General features: G+C 44.4%; 1 protein-coding gene across 1 annotated transcript in view; it reads right to left on the reverse strand.

The window, feature by feature from the left end:
• The window catches only part of HMCN1 (hemicentin 1), a 302,818-nt gene that overhangs the window by 51,349 nt on the left and 228,340 nt on the right, over positions 1–23,129 (reverse strand). Inside the window, exons 76-84 of the mRNA XM_075616900.1 lie at positions 16,312–16,433; positions 14,689–14,853; positions 12,386–12,493; positions 11,695–11,829; positions 10,420–10,554; positions 8,859–9,128; positions 4,334–4,524; positions 2,410–2,629; positions 894–1,028 (exon numbers count right to left, since the gene is read on the reverse strand). Of these exons, the coding sequence (XP_075473015.1) occupies positions 894–1,028; positions 2,410–2,629; positions 4,334–4,524; positions 8,859–9,128; positions 10,420–10,554; positions 11,695–11,829; positions 12,386–12,493; positions 14,689–14,853; positions 16,312–16,433 (1,481 nt within the window). The remainder of the gene's footprint in view (positions 1–893; positions 1,029–2,409; positions 2,630–4,333; positions 4,525–8,858; positions 9,129–10,419; positions 10,555–11,694; positions 11,830–12,385; positions 12,494–14,688; positions 14,854–16,311; positions 16,434–23,129) is intronic.

The following is a 23,129-nucleotide window of genomic DNA, read 5'->3' on the forward strand; positions in this document are numbered from 1 at the left end:
TACTCTATTGTATTGAATGGGGTCTTCATTTTTAAGATGTAAAAATTAAACAAATAGAGAAAACTGAACACCTGAACTATCCTTTAGGAAGTATATGGTAAAAATGTGATGTGTTAAAGTGTACGGTTTCAATCTTTCCATATTTATCACATATGAAACGCATATCAATGATTATCTATTGTAAGATTATGAAAGAACAGCACACTTACAGTACTGCTGTACATCTCCCTGAGGAAGGTTACGCTTAGAGGACTGAAACGTTTTATATATATATATACACATGTATATATGTGTGTATATATATACATACATACATACATACATACAAACATACATACTTACCAACAGCAAAGAAACATCTTGGCATTGAACTACGAAAGGGGGAAAGCATTCTTGCACTACAACTTAATAGAAATGTTTGCTTTCTAATTGCAAATGATGTATAACATGTAAAAGTAAAGTGTGAATTAGTGCTACTTTTGAACCTGTGTTCTGAGGAAACCTGGGGATTCATGAAACAGGGGTCCCTGGGAAAAAATGGCAATTGTAGAATTTTTTTTGCTCAAGACCGACTAATTTAATTTGTTGCCAATTTTTTTTAATGAACCAAAATAGTTATAATATGTTGTACTGTAATAATATTTTTTTCTTATACAATGCAATAGTATTTTTAGGTACAAAACATAGGAAGGATAAGATTTCACAAACTAATTTCTGACGCAAAATGGCGTGACTTTGCTTGGGTGAATATTTGGAAATGTTGTCAACTTCATGAAAGGTTCACAAGCGGCTAAAGTTTAAAACCCGCGAGTTTCGCCAGGTTGAACAAAATGTTTTTCATTAAGAATGTAGTACAGATAATGAATCAAGAAGGAAATAAATAAAGTACATACCTTTTACAAACACATGTACCGTAGCATTTATTGATGCAACAGTGTTTTCTGCAATGCACTTATAGGTACCAGAATCCTTCTTTAAAACTCTTTCAATCACAAGCTCACTTTGCTGGTTAGATCGGCCAGCGTGTGCTGCAGTGAAAACAATATAAAGGAATTGTACATCATGAAAATGAAGACTTTGATGGTTTACCAACACATAAATGATTGAATTGTACATACCTCAACTCATGCTCATTCTTCCTCTTCTATATAAAAAACATTTCATCAAACAGAGCTCAAAAGTATCTACACATATTTTTATTTGCATGTACAGATGCAGCGGCCGTTATTCGAACACTTCACGCGTTATATACCTCGTAATACCCATGTCATGGCGCGTGATTTCTTCTAACCGTACCGCCTTTAGACGCGAGTGCAGGAGAGTGCAGAAAATTGCATTTTAGGGTTGTGGTTTTTAAACACCTGTAATTGACACAGTAGCACAGTACTGTACACATTACAGTTCATTCATTTCATTGCACACAATCCATGAAATTCAAACAAAGCAACCGCGATAAACACGTGTGTCTGAGGCGATTGGCCGCGTTAATGCCGCGTGGAGTACAGCAGCGCACACGAAAACGGCTACGTGGTTTGTACAAATATCGGCCACTGCATCTGTATGTATGTAGATCAGCGTTACCACCACTCTGGGTTTGACCCGGAGACTACGGGTTTACCTTGTTAATCTCTGGCTGACGTTGGCGTCTCCCGGCATCCTCCTGCATCTCCCCCTGCAACTCCAGTCAAAATGGCTGCGCATTGCCATGACAATGGGATGCTACGGGATGCTATGTGACGTCTGCTGCCGTAACGGGATGCTACGTGATGTCACACAGCGTCACGCAGCCATGACAACGTGATGTCACGTGACACCTCGGCGCCATAGGGCACGTGATTGTCATGGCAACTTAAGATCACGTAACGCGGGGGGCGGCGGCGGGTGTGCGTGCAGATAGGTAAGACACTCCTATCTAGTGTCAAGGTTCCCAGATCAAAAATTAATGATAGAATACATACACACATTATACAGCTCAACCCCGTTATAACACGATCCGTTACAACGCGAATCCGCTTATAATGCGATGCAAGCATGGCTCAAAATTTTCGTATTTATGAATACTTTACAACACGATTATTTCTTCCATGTAATAACAAAGGAGGGAGAGAGAGTAGGGGGTATGATACCTTTTATTGGATAAACAAGTAGTTGATATGTTACAAACTTTCCAACCTCTTAGGTTAGCAAACCTGATGAAGGACTCTGAGAGGTTGGAAAGCTTGTAACATTTCAACTACTTGTTTGTCCAATAAAGGGTATCATGCCCCCTACTCCCTCTCCCTCCTTTGTTACTACAAGGAAGAAAAGACCAACACGGCCCCCAACCTTCTTTGCCGCCAAAGTTACTTCTTGTACTATGAAGGAAACGTCTAAATATGTCATTTGAATTCTGCCCACTAGATAACTTACCATTACCAGACAGCGTTTTGTCTTTAAAGGTCCATGTTATTTGAGGGAGAGGATTTCCAATTGCTTTACACGTCAGCCGGAGCTTTTCGCCTTCATTCAAAGAGACGTTTCTTGGGCGTTCAATAAAAACCGGCGGGAAATTCAGCGTGAGACTGATGGTATGTGTGTCTTCTCCGGCGGCATTGCGAGCAGTGCACGTGTAATTACCCAGGTCCTTGTGCTAGAAGAAAATACATACAAATATGTAGCATCAAATATATTAATATAACAATCATCAATTCACACGGGACAACACAGCACGGGCTGCAGAAGAAGCTCATTGGGGATGTAGTTGTCTTTGTGACGTACACTGGCGATACACTTTATTCGAGCTCGGCTAGTCCCACGAATTCGGGTATACCCGGGTGTATTGAGGTTTGTGACTGTTTTCTGCCCGAGTGCATTGCATTATTTTCCAGGCAGGGATTGAAGCATTTTATTCCCGCTGGCTGCAATACTGCACAGTATATATATATATACTGCATTACAATTCATGAATTTATGCCATCTGGTAGACACGCGAAGCATTGCAGCCTATTAAATCCTAATCATTATCATTTAACAGATCAGCCGCCCGTCAGCCAGGCATGAACCCAGGCTGGGAAGGCAAACGCAACGGGGCTTGTCAGAGGTGAGGAGCGGCGCATTCCAGGTATCTGCCAGGTACATACCGGGTATTTGCTCGAATAAAGTGTGTCGGTGCAGTAGATTATAAATAGAACTCACACCATGTTTTCATCCATGTCTGGTGACATTTCACTGGAAAGCTTATTAATACGGTGATATTATTAGCTCTTTGTGGTTTGATCAAACGTGTTGATAAAACACTTAAAATGTCACTAATGCATTTGGGACAGTTTCGCACATCTCTACTTGTTAATGCATTTACATAAAAACTTTATAAAGCAAGAGAAGATTATTTCATAAATCACAATACCCAGTTTTTCCTTGAAATCTCCCAGACTCCGGCTAAAAAATTAAAAAATAGTGAAAGTTAATGTTCTAAGAGTTTTGTTTTTAGTTACTCACGTCCTGAATTTCAAACATTTTTGTAAAAAAAGAAAAAATCTGTATAACAAGTTGTTGTGAGTTAATAATTAGTAAAAAAAAGAACATTACATTTATTTTTTCCCCAAGATCGGACGTACTGTAGTCGATTTTACTGACAATCTTTCTCTAGAGAAGGCACACTTACATCACTTGTCCCTGAAGAAGCTCCTTTGCTGGAGGGAAACGCGCGTTGGACGCGCAATGTTGTCAGTCTCCTACTTGGAGCTGTTTTTAATGTAGTGTTTGCAGTATCCTGGGTGTAACTGTGAAGACCATATGAGTTAACTATTCATTATCAATTCATGGTCAGTGTGCCTGCTATCCTTGCACCGTATGTGAGGCGTCTCCACATCATATTGCTGTGTATTCAAGCCAGTACTGCTCTGTTTGGAAGTTCTATAATACAGCTATTATACCATCACATGCCAGCATTATTATTTAGACCAATCTCTATGTAAATGTGCAGGGGAGCTATATTTAGCAGTAATAGGATATTTAATCCTGTGGCCACTTACCTGAATATATTTATATACTACTCTACATTTGGTCTCATCGTTGCCCCAGAGGGGTTAATATCCTACTCATAGCATTCCCTGTCTTTTACATCCCACCATATCAATTCGTACTGGGATAGTATGAATAACCAATGACACGGTTGCTTGATAGCTATGATTTAATACATTTTTAATCCACATCACACGTTACTTTGGTAATATATGTTTTAAGGATTTATTAAAAGTTAATTTTTATACTTGGGTGGTGTGCATTTAAGTGAATTCTTTTGGGGGCACATCCATTTTGTGTTTCCCCCCCCCCCTTTTCCTGATACACTTACATCAGCATTGTTTAATAGGAGTTCTCCGGAGGCCAATACGGTGTATTTCCCGATCTTATCTGTGATGGGCACACGATTCTTTCTCCAGGTAATGACTGGTGAGGGGATTCCATGTGCCACACAAGGTAGGACAGCGAGGGCATTCTTTCCCACAGACATTTCTTTCTTATTTTTTTTAATTTGAGGTGGGACTGTAAGAGAAAACACCAAATGCAGTTAGTCTGTGCGTATTAACAAAGGACATTTCATGTTGGCACAATAAAATGATGTTGTAGTTATTGAAAATATCCATACCTGGCAACCAACTCCAGGTTAACAGTGGGGTAATGGTCCAGACCTATCTTTCTTAAGATACTGGGCCATGTTTGCTAAGCAGTGCTATTTCATAAGACACCTTGCAGCGTCAGAGGACAGTTCATGGCCCATTCCCTTGTATGGGCCATGAGGTGTCCTGTGAGATATGAAAAGTTCAGTCCGCGCTCTGGCTCTTTAAACTTGGAGTGTTGGTCCCTCTCAGTTCTCTTGCTGCTTCTGTGTTTATGAGGTGTCTCCCCCACCTCCAAATGTGGTCTCCACCGGAACCCCGATGGTGATACCAATATCAGCAAAACAAGAAAAAACACAAAAGCGCACCAAGATGAGAGATAGATATTGTATTAGCAACAAATAATAAAATTAGTAACTTACATATAAAATTTCTTTAATAATCCCCGATTCTGGTGTCTATCACAGGAGTAGGGCATCACATAGGAAATATGAAGGGTAATCTCAGTTCTGAGAGATCAGACCCGCGCGCTGGGGCTGTCTCTGTTCACTCTCCTGTCCTCCACGTGTGGTAGCGTGGTGCGGAGTGTAGCGCGCATGCGCAGGAACCGGGGCCTTCAATAGGTGTCCTTAGGATGCCTGTCCGTTTTTGATAGCATAGAAACGATCGGAAATAAGCAGGAACGGTACACTTGAGTGTGTACTGGTGGTGGGTAGTAAAACCGCCAGCCACAACAGTCGCGACTACCCACCACCAGTACACACTCAAGTGTACCGTTCCTGCTTATTTCCGATCGTTTCTATGCTATCAAAAATGGACAGGCATCCTAAGGACACCTATTGAAGGCCCCGGTTCCTGCGCATGCGCGCTACACTCCGCACCACGCTACCACACGTGGAGGACAGGAGAGTGAACAGAGACAGCCCCAGCGCGCGGGTCTGATCTCTCAGAACTGAGATTACCCTTCATACTTCCTATGTGATGCCCTACTCCTGTGATAGACACCAGAATCGGGGATTATTAAAGAAATTTTATATGTAAGTTACTAATTTTATTATTTGTTGCTAATACAATATCTATCTCTCATCTTGGTGCGCTTTTGTGTTTTTTCTTGTTGTCCTGTGAGATAGGATAATGGCCCGTATTTACTAAGCTGTTCTATCATATCAAACTTGCTAGCACACGGACCAATGGGAATACAAATCCAGGACTGATCATTATTATCACACTGTTATCATCTGGGGTTAGACCATGTGATTGTGTAATGCTAAAGACCCCAACAGTAGGATAAATGAATAAATAAATAACCAGATACTTGTAGGGGGGACCCCTAAACATAAACTTGATAGAAGACAGGTACTGGGTTGCAGTCCCGGATGGTAAGCTCACTAATAAGTGACGCTGTTGTTAACAATAACCCCAGGAAGATTGAGTATAATAACACCCTATAACGTACCAAATGTCTTAATAAAGTCCTGAACAGGAAAACATGTAGCAAGCGATTGACTCACTCTGAGTGCTGCACAGTCCATGCGATCCAAAGGTGAGGGGTCCCCAAGTGTGATTCCATCCAAGGGGTAGGCTAGTAGAGAAGGAGAAAAACTGGAAGAGCACTACTGTAGGTATCAAAAAAGTAGAAAGGTGGGTGTGTATCCCATAAAAAGATTATTTATTGGTCATGGAAAAACAGGGAAATGGAGAGTCCTACCAACGTTTCACGCTTCACAGAGCGCTTTCTCAAGGTATACATATCACAACTTTATTAACATATATATATAGACACAGAATAACATAACCAGCCAATACTCACAGCTCACATGCGATCCACCCTCTCTGATTGCTAATGATCTTCTGATGTGTATACATCTAATCAGTATATTCAGACACAGGGACGACGGTGACTAACTCCGTCCCCAACTACCAATCCGGAGACATGCGTGGTCTGGCAACCCCCAGTAGTGCGCGCTTGCGCAGTGACCAGCTGAGGGAGAGTCCTCCATGTCAATGGAGTCCATGGGGCACGGGGAAAGCGCGTCATCAGATGGCCCTGACTGTATACCTCACTGGGGCTCTAAGTGCGCACGCATCTGCACTCTGCAAGACACTAGTCTCTCCCCGCAGTGGGAGCAGACACAGTGAGCTCCGGACCATCGGCGGAGTGCGCTTGCGCAATACCAACCATCGCGTCAGAGGCTCACAGAATACCCCAAGTGCGGGGTGGGAGAATGAAAAGCTGGAGCGCAGAATTGTGCGCAGCACAGAAGGTGACCACATAGTGTGCTGTGAAATACAGACACATAACATTATTAAAATCAATAAACTTAAAATATATATATTAACAAAGAAAACATATTTGTAACCCCCCTAACATAATGTAATAATAAGATGTTACTTATCTAGAAAGGGGTACCTTTCTAGATAAGTAACATCGTATTATTACATTATATTAGGTTTCTCCATTCAATCCCATGTTCTTTGCTTGCCATTCTATATCCACTCTATTTATTCACCATCATCAGCTCCCTAAACAAATCAGGATGTTGGGTTGACTATACATATGTCAAGTGATAGTTTTTTATTTACCCCTTCTGGTCAATTAGCATCATTTAGAAGAGAATAAGACAGGGGGGGTTCTACAAATATGTTTTCTTTGTTAAAATATATATATATATTAAGTTTATTGATTTTAATATTGTCATGTGTTTGTATTTCACAGCACACTATGTGGTCACCTTCTGTGCTGCGCAGAATTCTGCGCTCCGGCTTTTCATTCTCCCACCCCGCACTTGGGGTATTCTGTGAGCCTCTGACGCGACGGTTGGTATTGCGCAAGCGCACTCCGCCAATGGTCCGGAGCTCACTGTGTCTGCTCCCACTGTGGGGAGGGACTAGTGCCTTGCAGAGCGCAGTTGCGCACGCACTTAGAGCCCCAGTGAGGTATACAGTCAGGTCCATCTGATGACGCGCTTTCCCCGCGCCCCACGGCCTCCATTGACATGGAGGACTCTCCCTCAGCTGGTCACTGCGCAAGCGCGCACTACTGGGGGTTGCCAGACCACGCATGTCTCCGGATTGGTAGTTGGGGGCGGAGTTAGTCACCGTCGTCCCTGTGTCTGAATATACTGATTAGATGTACAGTGGCGACACTGTTTATTCTAACACGGCCATAACCGCGGGTGTGGGGAAGCCGTCGGGAAGCCGGCGGCTCGTTTGGAGTTTCCCCCGGCACGAGCGGCGCGTCACTCTGGCGCCGGTCACACGGTCCAGGGTTCCCCGGAAGAAGGACAGAAGAGAGAGGCAGCAGGGGTAACGGGGAAGCTGCACGAAGCTGCGCGCAGCCAGGGGGAGCAGCCAGGGGTTCGGGGAAGGGGAGGGGAAGATGCGGCTCGCTCGCGGTTCCGTTTGGGCGCCAGCTGTAAAAAGCCCCGTTCATAACGGGCAAATGTTAGAATAAACTGTGTCGGGTCAGTATACACATCAGAAGATCATTAGCAATCAGAGAGGGTGGATCGCATGTGAGCTGTGAGTATTGGCTGGTTATGTCATTCTGTGTCTATATATATGTTAATAAAGTTGTGCTAGGTATACCTTGAGAAAGCGCTCTGTGAAGCGTGAAACGTTAGTAGGGCTCTCCATTGCCCTGTTTTTCCATGACCAATAAATAATCTTTTTATGGGATACGCACCCTCCTTTCTACTTTTTTGATACCTACAGTAGTGCTCTTCCAGTTTTTCTCCTTTTCTACTAACATCTGGGGTTAGTTGTAAGTTTTGCAAATATCTATACAAACGCTGTGCAGTTACTTATGGTTTCATCTATTGAGAGGCCTTTAAAAAAGGGGAAATCGCATGTACTGTAGATACCAAAAAAAATAAAATAATGGAACAATATACTTGGCTTCATAAACAAATCTAACTGAGCTAAAAGCCAAAAATGTCTGAACGTGACATTTTTTGTCAATCAGTTGTTTTCTTTACCTTTATGCCACCATTATCCTTATCAGAGTGCCAAGTAAGATAAGGAGAGGGGCAGAGATGGGCGCTCCGGCTGTGTATGCTATGGGGTTTTACATTAAGCTGTGATAGTGCCAATCGGAGCACTTTCCGTGTGACAGTTCCCTTGAACAGCACTATCGTATTTTAATGAATAGCCCCCATTGTGTTGTAGAGCAAAGTGCACCATCAATAGATATTCCCTATTGTGTCCTTATTAGAAGATATTTAATCCATTCACACACCAACGTAATGAGTTCCCACTTACTTAGAACAGAGAGGTTCATAGTGGAACTGACCGACCCCGCACTGTTTTCAGCGATACACGTGTACTGTCCGTCATCATCAGGCTGAACAAAGGCTATTTGTAACGCTCCGGTGCCTATAATTCTCTGTCCGGGTGACTTGGTAAGAGGTGCTCCATCTTTATGCCACCTGATTTCTGGTGCTGGGTTTCCATGTGCTTCACACAGCATAGTAACCGATTTATCCACAGTAACCACGTACTCTATTTGGTGCGGTTTAATTACAGGCGAAACTGAAGATTTCAGGGGGAAAAAAAGAACAATTTAGGTTAAAAAAACAACCATATTTACACTAACATAAATACATAACATAGGTATCACTTTTATAGTGTAGGATTCCGGTGTGGACATTATTTTAGTTGCAGTTGTACAGATCACTAAAATAGGGTCTGTTTCTACCTCTAGTTTTATCCCTGTTCAATGATTTTTAAATTGTATGTTTTGTTCCTTAAATTGAGCCTAAAACCCAGATGTTAAAAGCTGCCCGGTCCCTCCCACTTTGTGATATCGGCGGACTTCAGACACCATAGGGGTAAACTTCTATATACTGCACCGACACACTTTATTCGAGCAAATACCCAGTATGTACCTGGCAGATACCTGGAATGCGCCGCTCCTCACCTCTGACAAGCCCCGTTGCGTTTGCCTTCCCAGCCTGGGTTCATGCCTGGCTGATGGGCGGCTGATCTGTTAAATGATAATGATTAGGATTTAATAGGCTGCAATGCTTCGCGTGTCTACCAGATGGCATAAATTCATGAATTGTAATGCAGTATATATATATATATTGTGCAGTATTGCAGCCAGCGGGAATAAAATGCTTCAATCCCTGCCTGGAAAATAACCCAATGCACTCGGGCAGAAAACAGTCACAAACCTCAATACACCCGGGTATACCCGAATTCGTGGGACTAGCCGAGCTCGAATAAAGTGTGTCGCCAGTGTAGTCCCAAGTGCCTGTTTGGGCCAAAAATCCCTAGTGACTTCATTTGGGCTTTTTGGCTGAAAACGTCCAGAATGACTGCTTTAGAGTATATTTTACTGCTAAGCGGCCTATTCTACATGCGCCAAAGTGGCTGATTGGTTTAATGAGGAATATCGGCCCAAAACGCCCCAATCGGCAGCTTCTGCGGATATTTTCTGGTTTAACAAACAATTCCCTCACAATTATACAAACATGAGAGTCACGTGTTAACAACCTAATCTGCATGCGGTTATTTGACAATAATGGAGGAGATTCGCGGTAGTGATTATTGCAATTACAGGTCCCTGAGGGGGTCATGGTCAGCGGTATTAGGGATATTAGAGTAGGGGCTGTGTTAATTGGGATTTTACAGTCAGAAATGCATCTGACACAGATTAGCCTGAGGTACCAGAGCAGACAGAAGTGAAGGTGTACTCTCGCACACGACAAATACATACTTCATCCGTCCAAACAGGGAGGTAACAAACTCATTTTCAACACTTCCCATATTTGCATTTTCTAGCGACAGTGCATATAAATATTATCTCACAGTGACTTACCATGAACTTTTAGTTTGATCTTCCCCAGTGCAGTACCAGCTGGATTTTGGGCAATGCAGGTATATGTACCAGAGTCTCCTTGGACGGCTTTCGCAATATTAAGGTTACCATTGGGAAGGATTGTGTAACCACTTCCTAAAATACATTTCCAGATTATTAAACATTTTGCATAGACAATACAATTTTAAACAATTGTTTTTCAATTCAAGCCCCATATAATTAAAACCAGAGACAGAACATGAAACACAGACAGAGCCCAGTGCTACATCCAATGAAACTTATACACGGTACAGTGCCTAAATATATATATAAATATCTTTTGAATAAAATGGTCTTTTAGTTTAACTCTGTGGCCAAAGTGTTGTAAGCCCTTGAACCCCTACACGGCAGACCACATCTCAAGGGTACCTAACACTAATATAAATTCTTAATAACATGTGCATTGCCAGGAAGAATGATTTATAATAAATCTGTCAAAATTAGTTGCATAGTTCTAAGTCTGATTGAAGCTCTTATTAACCTGTACATTACCAGGAAAAGCACTCTGTATTAGATTTGTTACAATCAAACTGCAAGCAAGCAAGTTCCCCTGAGAGTGGGAGATGCAATGGAGTGAGCTTTTAACCATTTGAAAGTGGGAGGGGGTGAGCTTCAAACTAGGGAGGAGGAGCCACCTTCCAATCAGCTAAGACCAGCTGAACAAGGATTGTAAAACATACAGGACACCTACAAGCTCATATTGAACCCCCAAAATGACCACAACATATATATAAGCGTATGAGTCACAGAGGAGTGCGACTGGGCATGGCAATATATATTTAAAACCAGAGACAGAACATGAAACACAAACAGAGCTCAGTGCTACATACAATGAAACTTATACACGGTACAGTGCCTAAATATATATATAGATATCTTTTGAATAAAATGGTTCAATCTGAGCTTGTAGGTGTCCTGTATGTTTTACAAGCCCCATATAAATCTGGACTAATGGCAGAGATTAATGCTGCACTACCGCCATCTTTTCTAAGTGCCATCCCATTTTTGTTAGCAAACTGTATTCAGCCAAAGTGTCAAAGTGTTCAACTAAGGTTCTGTATTTTATAAGATCCATATTAAAAAGGAAAATGTACATCTACTGTATAAAAACAAAATATATCCTACTTAGCACAATGATCATATTGTAAGTTACATACAACAGGTACTGTTAGGGAAACCAAAAGACATTTAATGTTGAAAACCACTTGTTTGAGCAATTAAAGAAACTGAATATACCTGTTTTGATACTGATGCCTTCTTTCTGCCATGTAATAGTTGGTGCAGGTGTGCCCAAAGCTTCACACGATAGAGTAATAGAATCGCTTAAGACTACTTCTAAATAATCGGACTGGCCATGTATAACTGGAACCTCTACATTAGTAAATATAAAAATAAAGAGCGTTAACAGGTTATACAATAATGTATCTTTAAACATTTGTAGATAATCCATCAGTTGTCAAAATCCAATGTTTCCAATATTATCAACAAAGATTTTACTGCAATGCCATCAATTTATAGGAAGATGACCAGGGATAATGCCTTTAAGGAAATTTAGGATGGTACCTACCTGTAGTACTACTACACGTAGGCCGTGGTATTAACTCAAAATACATTATATGCAAGGTACAGTATACATTATGTACAAGGCACTGACAAGGGAATGTTTCATTCCAAAAACAGAACAGATGACACAGGACCGTCCCCTGAGATTTGAGGTACATAGCTTTTTAATTAAAGGCTTATTCTGTTTTAAACCTGTTTAAGCAAATACCTTCAGATTACATAGTAAGAGCTTTCTTAAGCATGTACATTCCTTCCTGTGAGTGAAGCAAAAATGTGGAAAAGACTACTCAAGGAGACTGTGATGGCAGAAACAGTAGATATCTTTAAGAATGTATTAGACCTCTTTCTTTAAAAGAATACTGACCTTGAACATGAAGATTGACATGAATTTGTGCCGAGCCAACATCATTAACAGCCACACAGGTGTACGTTCCTGCATGAGTTTTCTCACTGCTTGGTATTTCAATGGTTCCTAAAAATCCAATTGTTATAGCAGTTATATGAAGCGATCCAAGTCATTGCAGTGATATTTCTTGCATGCAGGCAGAATCTGGGCCTTAGCCCCAGCTGGGCTTGGCAGAAATAGTGTCTCATATTCCATGGCCTTGATTTTCTAAGCCAGTGGTTGTCAACTCCAGTCCTCAAGACAAGTACCTGCAACAGAGCAGGTTCTAAAGATATCTCTGCTTCAGCGCAGGTGGCTCAACCAGTGGCCCAGTCATTGACTGAATCACCTGTGCTGAAACAGGGATTTCCTTAAAACGTGACCTGTTGGTGGCCCTTGAGGCCTGGAGATGGGAACCACTGTTCTAAACTATAACTCTTCCGTGTCTGTTTGAGCTGGTTTCATTTAATCTCCATGAAAAGGGGGATTTAAGTAAACGTACTTGTGAAAGTGGACTCCACTATCTCTAAAGGTAATATCCCTCCCATAAAGTTTTTTGAAGGAACACTCCAAAAATAGACAATACCTGTGTATTTTCATGTCTTCCTCAGATTCCCCGAAGCTTTCTGTACTACACAACATGTACAGGTAAGCCTGGGCCAGCGACGTACACAATCCGAGGGCCCAATCACAGACAGCTGTTTTGTCCATTAGTTTAAGCATGGTCACTGATTCTATATTGTGTGTAGAGATTGCCAGAAAATTTGTAAGCTTTCAGCTGAATATCGCCAGCGTGCGAAACATGGTGTGTGTGCCCTACTGTATGTAATGTCCCAGCAATAAGCATAGAGATTTTAAAGAATTTTACAAATACAGTAAGCATATTAAATTATAATTACTAATGCTTGGCAAATCACTTGTGAACTCTGACTCGCCCGTGGCTTTTTGTCACAAGAAGCAAGTTTGGCCTGGTTCGAAACCTTGTACGAAAGTTTTGCGTGTCTCAAAATGTGAAGCTGAAGGTGGTTGCAAACCAGACACAATTAGTTCAGTTGATGGTAGGTGAAAGGAAAGGTGTCTTGACAGCGGCAGATTTCCCCATTAAGCCCGCTCAGGTGGCAACATTTTGGGGCAGCAAAAATGTCCGCCCCCATATGAATTTTTTCGTGCTCTTGGGCCTATCGGGCCTGATGGGACGTCACTTACATATGCCGGGCACCTACCTGCTGTCACCCTCCTCTTCCTTCCCATTCGCAGCGTCAAATGACGGCGAGAACGTCACCAACGGGATGTCACACATTGTCTCGTTGCCATGGCAACGTGACTTCGCGGTGTCAAATGACGTCACAACGTCACATTACCATGGCAACGAGATGGCATGTGCCATCACTGTGGTGATGTCTGTGGCGTCATTTGATGCTGCAAATAGGAAGGAGGAGGAGGGCGGCAGAAAGGAGGCGGCCAGATTATGTAAGTGCCTAGGGGCCTTACCCTCCAAAGTCTTGAACCTCCAATGTATGGTTCCCAATAATTGCTGCACTTGCTGTGTAATGCAGCAGGTAAAATCTAGCAAATTCATTTAAAATGGCCTACAAATGACACACTCATTTGCATGTTACTACCCAGAATCCTTTACTGCAGCTTAACCACTCTATGACAAGGCAATAGGGTGAGTCAAACAAGTTTGGAATGCATACAGATACACTTATACTGTACGTTCTCTATTTTTGATATACAGAAGTCTGTATGGTAAAGGATTTGTGTCTCTTCCTATCCACCACAACCTACCCAGAATCCTTTACTGCAGCTTAACCACTCTATGATAAGGCAATGGGGTGAGTCAAACAAGTTTGGAAGGCATACAGATGCACTTATACTGTACGTTCTCTATCTTTGATATACAGAAGTCTGTATGGTAAAGGGTTTGTGTCTCTTCCTATACACCACAACCTAAATGTAGTTCCTAAGCAGACATCATCGGATTGCTACCTTACAAAAGGAGTTAAGAGTTTCTGTATAAAACTGACTTTATTTTAATCAATCACAGAGATAGGAGGATAAACAATGGGAATTACACCTTTGAAAGTCACAAAATTGCATTTTCTTAAAATAACAATTATGGAATAAAGCACAGGATAAATTATATTCAAATACATTAAAGTACATTAAATCACAATGTATTTTAAACTAAAAATTGTTAAATTAAGCCCTTAATATTTTAAGCTCAAGTAATTCGAGACCCAAATCCATTTAAACGTCACAGTCGCAGAAAGCACGAGTACCTGAAGACAGTATCCTGTAGGTGTCGTCTTTAGGGGGCAGGCTAGTTCCATCTTTTAACCAGTGAATGGATGGAGATGGAACTCCAGAAACGGTGCATGGAATTACCGCAGGCGATAAGTTGGTTACAAAGATATTTGTGATTTCATCAGCAATGGAAGGTGGTACTGCAGTAAAGAAGGCATTCACAATGTTTGTGCACGATCATGTATCAATAATAATAAGAAAAACACTACACTGGTCATTGACAACAATAACCTTTCCTAATTTGCCATCTTCCTTAGGGTCTCCCATGCCAATATTTCATTATTCTCCCTTTCTCCTTTCTCCTCCTGAAATCACTTCAATGTCTCTCCTTCAACTCTTCTCCTCTCCTTCAAGGCTCTACATTTCTTCTACCCCACCGTGTATCTCAGCTCTCTGTTCCTTCTCGTCCATGACCCTTTGCAGCCCATTCACGTCTGAAAGCTCTCTTGCTTTTGGCTCCCTACCTGTGAAACGCCTCCCTCTTCCCCCCCCCCCCCCCACAGCATTCACCAACCCATTTCCCTCCGCAACACCATGTCCTGCTTACAATCTCACATCAGCCAAGCATTTCGTTAGTTTGACCTGTGGCCCCTCTCCGTACTCCGGACTTGTTCCCTCACATCTGTTCTATACTGTAGTTGCTCTTATTGCATTCTGCTAGTCGACCATTATTCCATTTCGTGTATTACTCCTGTGGTTCAGGGACTCTCGATTTCTCATTGTTAAATTGTTGAATGTCAGTGTATAAAGTATCACACGATCTCCCTGTACTGTCTTAATAATTCTGTAAAGCACTGCGTACATTGGTGGCACTATATACATGAAAATATACATTCAGAAAGATACGAGTGCTACAGGCAAATAACGGTAAAGTATTATAGGAAAACGGGTCAAACCAAGCAAGTTACCCCTACAGAAATGGGGCGCTCGAGTTTGTACAACACGACGGGGGTTGCCCTTTTCCTCGCAAGTTAAATCGTATGTTCCTGATAATCAGGATTCCAATCGTTTTGAAGAAACAGTCACTGGATGTGACCTTTATCAATTTATCAATTAGTATTTTCATTTGTTTCTGCTTATGATTTTCAACGACACAAAACTAGATTTGAGGGCGCCATTTTTCTCGGGGTAACTTGGTTTCGGGTGGCCCTTTTTCCTGCCATTTTCTTTTTTCAATAAATGAAAGTATAAGTACATAAATACACACAGGAGTAAAAACATCCAATTATATTCTTTAGTGTATACAGTGTTCATACAGATGGTCGTTAACTTAGCCTATTAAATGTCCTCTTAACCTAAAAGAGCTTAGTGAATGTGGCTCAGAGCTATGGGCCACATCTGTGAGCCTCTGCTTAGCGTAGACTGCCTACTACTGCAGTATATAGTAGTGATAAAAGAAAGGGTTTAAACTTGCAATGGATCACATTATTCAGTTTGTTAATATTAATAACAACCATGTGACGTAGATAATGACAGAAATGTTTGAAATTGTTCAGTCACAAAGTAAATATGTCATGTAATGGAAAAATGACAGATGGATTTAGAATCACAAGTGTTAAATGACCACTTGTATCGTACAATGTAAATTCCATCCATACCTTGAACAGAAAGATCGATCGATACTTTATCTTGACCAGCATCATTTGAAGCAGTACACACATACACTCCAGTATCGTCCACCGAAGGAGAAATTATAACTAATGATCCTGAAGACAAAAGTCTGGAAAAGAGTTAATTAAAATTAAAGGTGTCAATTTAATTAAAATGTCTGGTAAAATCCTTAAAAACAATGTAGAATGATGCGCATGCGCGGCTGGCTGGTGATGGACGCTTAGTCATTCAGCTCCACCAACCGCCGGCATAATAAAGACAATATCTAAGTCTAAAACCAACATTAATACATAGCAAACGAGCAGTATCGGCGTACTAACACACCCCGGTTCGGCAGATCAGCACTAGAACCAAATGGCGGCCACGAGACAGAAAGCCCGACGCAAGTCGGATGTCAGGGCCTATTTCTCAGGACAAGGCAAGGCGGGGGCCGCGGAGCTGTCGGCGGTGTCGGATTCCGATTCCGCCCAGGATACCGAGGGGGCAAGAGCAGCAACAGAACAATCCAAAACCATTAAAAAGGAAATTTCCAAGCTCCTGGTGGATCTGAAATCTTTTTTTAGGGGGGAGGTGGAGGGGCTCCGGCATGATCTAATGCAGATCGGGTCCAGAACCAATGACTTGGAGGAGCGCATGGAAGCCAGCGCGAACACACAGCAGGAAACAAACTCCCGTATACAGGCCCTAGAACAACGGGTGATGGAGTTGGAGGCCCGCCAGGAAGACGGTGAAAATAGGGACAGAAGGAACAATTTGCGAGTCAGGGGGATCCCGGAGGAGATCTTGGACCCGGAGGCACTGCTGACTCGCTGGATGGCCTCCATCCTGCCGGATAAACCAGAAGCTGACTTTCGGATGGACAGGTGCCATAGAGCCCTGCGATCTCGACCACTGGCCTCAAATCCCCCTAGAGACGTGATCCTCCGCCTCCACTATTTCTCTATAAAGGAGGAGGTAGGAAGGATAGCCCGGGCAACCCCCCATATCACCTTTGAGGGGATCACCCTCACGGTATTCCAGGACCTGTCGCCCCTTACTCTGGCCCGACAGAGAGCCGTAGGCCACGTTACCCGGGCTCTCAGAGACAATGAAATCAGATACCGCTGGGCTTTCCCCTTTGCCTTGGTGGCCACAAAGAATGGAAGACCCCATGTCCTCAAGCAACCTTCGGAGGGGGCAGCCTTCCTGAAAAGGCTTGGGGTGCAGGGAAATATAGCCAACACCCCAGAGGGGGCCCAACAAGGTCCTGCTGCGGACTCCCCGTCAAGACAACAGGGTTCCTCTCCCCCGAAGGAGAGGAGTCTAAGTAAAAAAGATGGGAGCGGGAAAAGCCCATAAATCACAGAAGGGGTTAAAACCAGAACAGTTTTGTTTCGCTTGTTGCGTTTTTACAAACCAGTTTACACCCTTCATGTCAGCCAAGAGAAGACCCACACAGGAGAGGAAAGACCAACTCCAGTAGGCCCCAAACAGAGGCCGCCAAGCTCAGCGGGCTCACGCAGATCGAGAGGACCCAAGATGGCGTTCCCTTACCTCACGGAGCGGGAAGAGGGAGAAGAGGCGCGAACTCGACCATGGCGGCACAACTCTTGGCGGGACGGAATGCTCCGGCGGTGGGACCCGCCCAGGGAGCTGTCCCCGGACCAGCCCCCTCTCCTCGGCAGCCCGCCTTCGTATGAGGAGGACCCACCCAGACCGGTGACGTCAGAGCGGTGGATCTCGCGAGAGCCCTGGAAGGGAGGGCGAGGGAGTCGCGGTGACGTCAGGAGGACAGCGCCGACCCGGATATACAGCGGGGCTCCTCGGCGGAGGCACGCGAGGTCCGCCGCCGGGGAGAAGCCCCGACTCAAAGACAAAGAGGACATTAGCGAGCAGGAGAGCGGAGGCCGCGAGGTCGGGAAGGGGTGGCCCGAGAGAGGAGGGAAAGTTAGAGGAGGGAGATTGCATGGAGGGAGCTACAGAGGGGCCAATTCAACCGGAATAAATCCCAGCGCTCACAGGCGACTAGGGATAAAGCTACCCTTGCTAGAGCCGTGAGGGAAGGAATAGGAGGGGTGCAAGAGTGGGCACAAAAGGCTGCAGAAGGGTAGAGTAGATCCGGAAGAGAGCCAGACCTGAAGGGTTAAAACGGTTTAGAGTTTTGGGAAGTAGTATAGAGAAAGTAGAGGATAATAGAGTAGAATATAGAGGTTCATTATGGTCTGCACCAGAACTGGGAGGGAGAGAATAAATAATAAAAATATTAAGAGTTTGGAGATTAGGTTTTAGTTCCGCATAACTGCCGGCGGGGGGGGGGGGGGGGTGACCGTCGCTCTGCCTGCAGGTATGTGCATCTGCTTCAGGAGATGGGGTAAGACCCACCTTCCTGGCAAAGACCCGGCTGTCCGTGGCTGGTCGCAAGAGCCACGGAAGGGGACCAAGGGGGAGGGAGGTCCAGGAAGAACAGTTCGCAGCCGGGCATTGAACCCAAGGTCCACTAGGACCAATACGGTTCCTGTTATTTGTGTATGTGATATTTATATGTTTCTTTCCCTCATGTTTCTTTCCCCCCCACCCCAGCCCCAACAGGCGTTAGACGAATCCCGCTCGGAAAGTGCAAGCACTACGGTTCGCAAACCCATCAGGAGCACAGGGACCGGGGTAAGAATAATTACGCCTATACACTCTATCTGCTCACACAATTGATATACATATGGCGGTAACCTTCCTATCACAAAACGCCAAAGGGCTTAATAGTCCGCATAAGCGGAGGATCGCCTTCACGGAGTTCAAAAGGAGAGGGGCTGAAGTGGTCTTTCTCCAGGAAACACACTTCAGTTCTAGACACAGCCCTAAATTTATGGACTCACACTTCCGTCAGTTTTTCCTGGCCTCAGGGGCGGAAAAGAAAGGAGGGGTAGCTATATTAATGCATAACAACATCCCATTCCAGGTAGAAAAGATCAAAAGGGACCCCGGGGGAAGGTATATTGTGCTGATCGGGCTCCTCAAACAGACCAGAATCACTTTGGCATGCATATATGCGCCGAGTGAAGGACAGACAGATTTCTTTAATGCTTTCTTTCAAAAGCTGCAGCAGTGGGCCGAGGGTCATATTGTATTGGGAGGGGACTTTAACACGGTTCTTAACCCTAAGGTCGATCGCACGACCTCCCAACAATCTATAAGGAAAGCAAGTAGCACCGCTCTCCAGCGGGGACTAAAGCAAACTGGCCTCGTTGATATCTGGAGAGAGCAGCACCAGGGGGAACGCAGCTACTCCTTTTATTCCCATCCCCACGACAGTTACAGTAGGATTGACCACTTCTTTGTTTCGGGCAGAATGGTCCCACAAATATCCGACACAATCATACATGATATTACATGGTCGGACCATGCATCAATTGAGCTACGATGCAGTCAAATTGGGTCTGTCAGACCGGGAGCAAATTGGAAGCTAAACGAATCGTTGATTAAAATCCCGGAAATACAAAAAAAAGTCAAAACCGAGCTCTCAGCCTACTTCAGGATAAATAGTGGCAGTGTGGTTTCCCAATCTATGTTATGGGAGGCACATAAAGCCACAATCCGGGGGGTATTGATGAGTATCGCTGCAAGTAGAAAAAAGAAAAAGGAGGCCAAATTAACGCAGCTCTATAAAAGGTTACATGAGCTCTCTACACTACATAACCGGACAGGTAGAGAGGATACCCTTAAGGAGTTGAAGGATGTCAGGATTGAACTGAACCTCCTCCTTACCTCCAGGGCCGAGAAAGACATGAGTTGGACTCAGAGGAAATTTTATGAGAAAGCAAACAAACCGGACACTATGCTGGCTACCAGACTCCGAAACCGGAAACCAAATTATAACATTCACTCTATCAATACCAGTGGGGGCCAGTGTTCCTCCAACCCTAAAGTGATAGTGGGGGAGTTCGCGAAATTTTACGCACAGCTATACAATGGGGAGAAGGTGGTTCACAATGCGAGGACAAGTAGTAAGCTACGGAAATTCCTGGCAGACGCGGCCTTGCCACAATTGACCGGATTGGAGCGAGAGGCACTACAGAGCGACTTTACGAGGGAGGAATTGGAGGCGGTAGTAAAAAACCTAAAAGCGTCAAAAGCCCCGGGCCCGGATGGGTTCTCCAATCTGTACTATAAAAAATTTATTGGCGTTCTGGCTCCGCATATGCTCCAGTTATTCAATGGAGTGCTAGCAGGGGAGCCGTTTCCGGGACAGATGCTCCAGGCGTCAATTTCAGTAATTCATAAAGAGGACAAAGATCCCACTAGTTGCCAGAGTTACAGGCCAATATCATTAATAAATACAGATGTTAAAATCTATTCTAAATTACTGGCCAACAGATTAAATATAATCCTGCCGAGGCTTATCCACCCGGATCAAGTTGGCTTTATTAGAAATAGACAAGCGGCCGACAACACTAGAAGGATTGTTGATATTATAGACTTTATAGGAGCCAAGGAGATCCGAAGTGTGGCCCTAAGCCTAGATGCGGAAAAGGCCTTTGACAGGATTGATTGGCCATACCTGGAGTCCACGCTTGGAGCATTCGGGTTTGGGGGTATATTCCAACAGGCAGTTAAGGCTTTATACACGGCGCCAACAGCTAGGGTGGTCCACCAAGGTTACCCATCAGATCCTTTTCCAATTAAAAGCGGTACGAGGCAGGGGTGCCCGCTTTCGCCCCTGCTCTTCGCCCTATGCATCGAACCGCTCGCAGCGCAAATCCGGAACAACGCTGATATCTCTGGGGTACAAATCCACTCACAGGAGCACAAAGTGGCTTTGTACGCAGATGACATCATTCTAACCCTTACTAAGCCGCTCGTCTCGCTACCCAATCTGTTCGAGCTTCTAGAGCGATTTGCCCAGATCTCAGGCTTCAAAATAAATCAATCCAAATCGGAGGCCCTAAGCCTCAACATGCCAAGAGAGATGGAGAAGCTGATAGAACTCAATTTTGGGTTCAGATGGTGCCCATCCGCCATGAAGTACCTAGGAGTGCAGATCACAAAACAGACAAGCTCCTTATATTCGGCTAACTATCCCAAACTGCTGAGGACTCTAAAAAGAGAGCTGCAGGATTGGAGGGCATATGGTATCTCCTGGTTAGGAAGGATCTATAGCGTCAAGATGAACGTCCTTCCCCGGATTCTATATCTGTTTCAAACTCTCCCAATCCCCGTGGTAAGAGCGGATATCGCAGGGCTCCAAAAATCAATATCCCAATTCATTTGGAATGGTAGAAAACCACGGATTAGAGTAAAGACGATGCAGAAAGCCAAGGAAGCTGGTGGCCTAGCGGTGCCGAGTGTTTTATCCTACTACAAAGCGGCACAATTGTGCCAAATTACGCAATGGCACAGTGACCCTGAGCTGCGGCGGTGGGTGGCACTGGAGAGGGAGGTGTGCGCCCCGCTGGAGCTCATGGACCTGATCTGGTACCCGAGGAAACGGGTGAGGGATGTTCTCATTCCATTGACCTCTGTACTCAACTCACTCTCGGTCTGGGAGGCTTCCAAAGATAATAGCTCATTAACCTCCAAACATACTCTGATGGCACCTTTATATGGCAACCCGGACTTTGCTCCTGGTCTGACAGATAAGAGCTTCCCGCTCTGGCGTAAATCGGGGGTTAGACGGTTGAAGGACCTGGAGGTTAAAGGTAAGATCAAATCCTTCGAATCATTACAGTCGGAAACAGGCATTCCCAACACGGATTTTATGAAATACCTCCAGGTCAGGGCATATTATAAAGCACACCCGGTGAGGCCACCGCTGACGAATTTTGAAAAGCTCTGTGTGCGCGGGACAGGCACGCGGGGACTGATCTCTGCCTTGTACAGAGAGGTGGTGAATACTGACACAGACAGGACAGTTAAATCCCGTTTCATGACTCAATGGGAGGAGGATCTCCAGGGCCAACTAGAGGACGAGGACTGGGCCGAGGTATTTAAGGCCGCGGCCACTAGCTCCATCTGCACAACATTGAAGGAGAACTCGTATAAAGTATTATTACGGTGGTACCTCACCCCAGTTAGATTAGCTAAATTCAACCGGGGATCTTCCCCGCTCTGCCCCAGGCAGTGCGGGGAACAAGGGGATCTGGTACACATGCTGTGGTCTTGCCCGAAAATAGTACCGGTCTGGACCCAGATCCGAGATTGGCTGCAGAGGATCTTTTTGGGGCTCAAAATACAGCTGGACCCGTGGCTCTTTTTGTTAGGTAAACCTACGAATGAGGTATCTCGGTCGGGTAACAAGCTGATAGCACACTTTGCTACCGCTATGAGGTGTGAGACCGCAGCATTGTGGAATCGGAATGCGATTCCTTCTATAGACAAAATCAGGAACAGAATTTGGTTCATATGCCGAATGGAGAAGTTAACGAGTTTAGTTAACGATTCGGCCGATAAATTCGAAAAAGTCTGGTCATTATGGTTGGCACAGACCGATATTCAGGGGATGAATGAGGCCACAATATGGCTTTGATAGTTGGAAGTGGGTTCTCCTTGGATGCTGGACGGGGAGCTACAAGGGACATTCGGACGGCAGGGCTCCCCCAGGGCAGTAGTACTACCCCAACGGGACTGAAGTAGAAAAGTGAAAGCAGATCGGGCGCAGGGCTCTCGGTGAGGAGATCAAGAGCAGGGTGCTAACAGTGCCGGCGCAGGACATCGGATCATCAAGTAGTAAGAGACTCGTCTACGCCTCTCCCTCCCTACCCCCCCTCCCCCCCCCACGCTTCCCCGTAATCGTTGTCTGTCTGTTAAGGTCTTGTCCTGTAGGTTTCCCCAATGT

The sequence above is a fragment of the Ascaphus truei genome, chromosome 10, assembly GCF_040206685.1.
Source record: "Ascaphus truei isolate aAscTru1 chromosome 10, aAscTru1.hap1, whole genome shotgun sequence".
Lineage (NCBI taxonomy): Eukaryota > Metazoa > Chordata > Amphibia > Anura > Ascaphidae > Ascaphus > Ascaphus truei.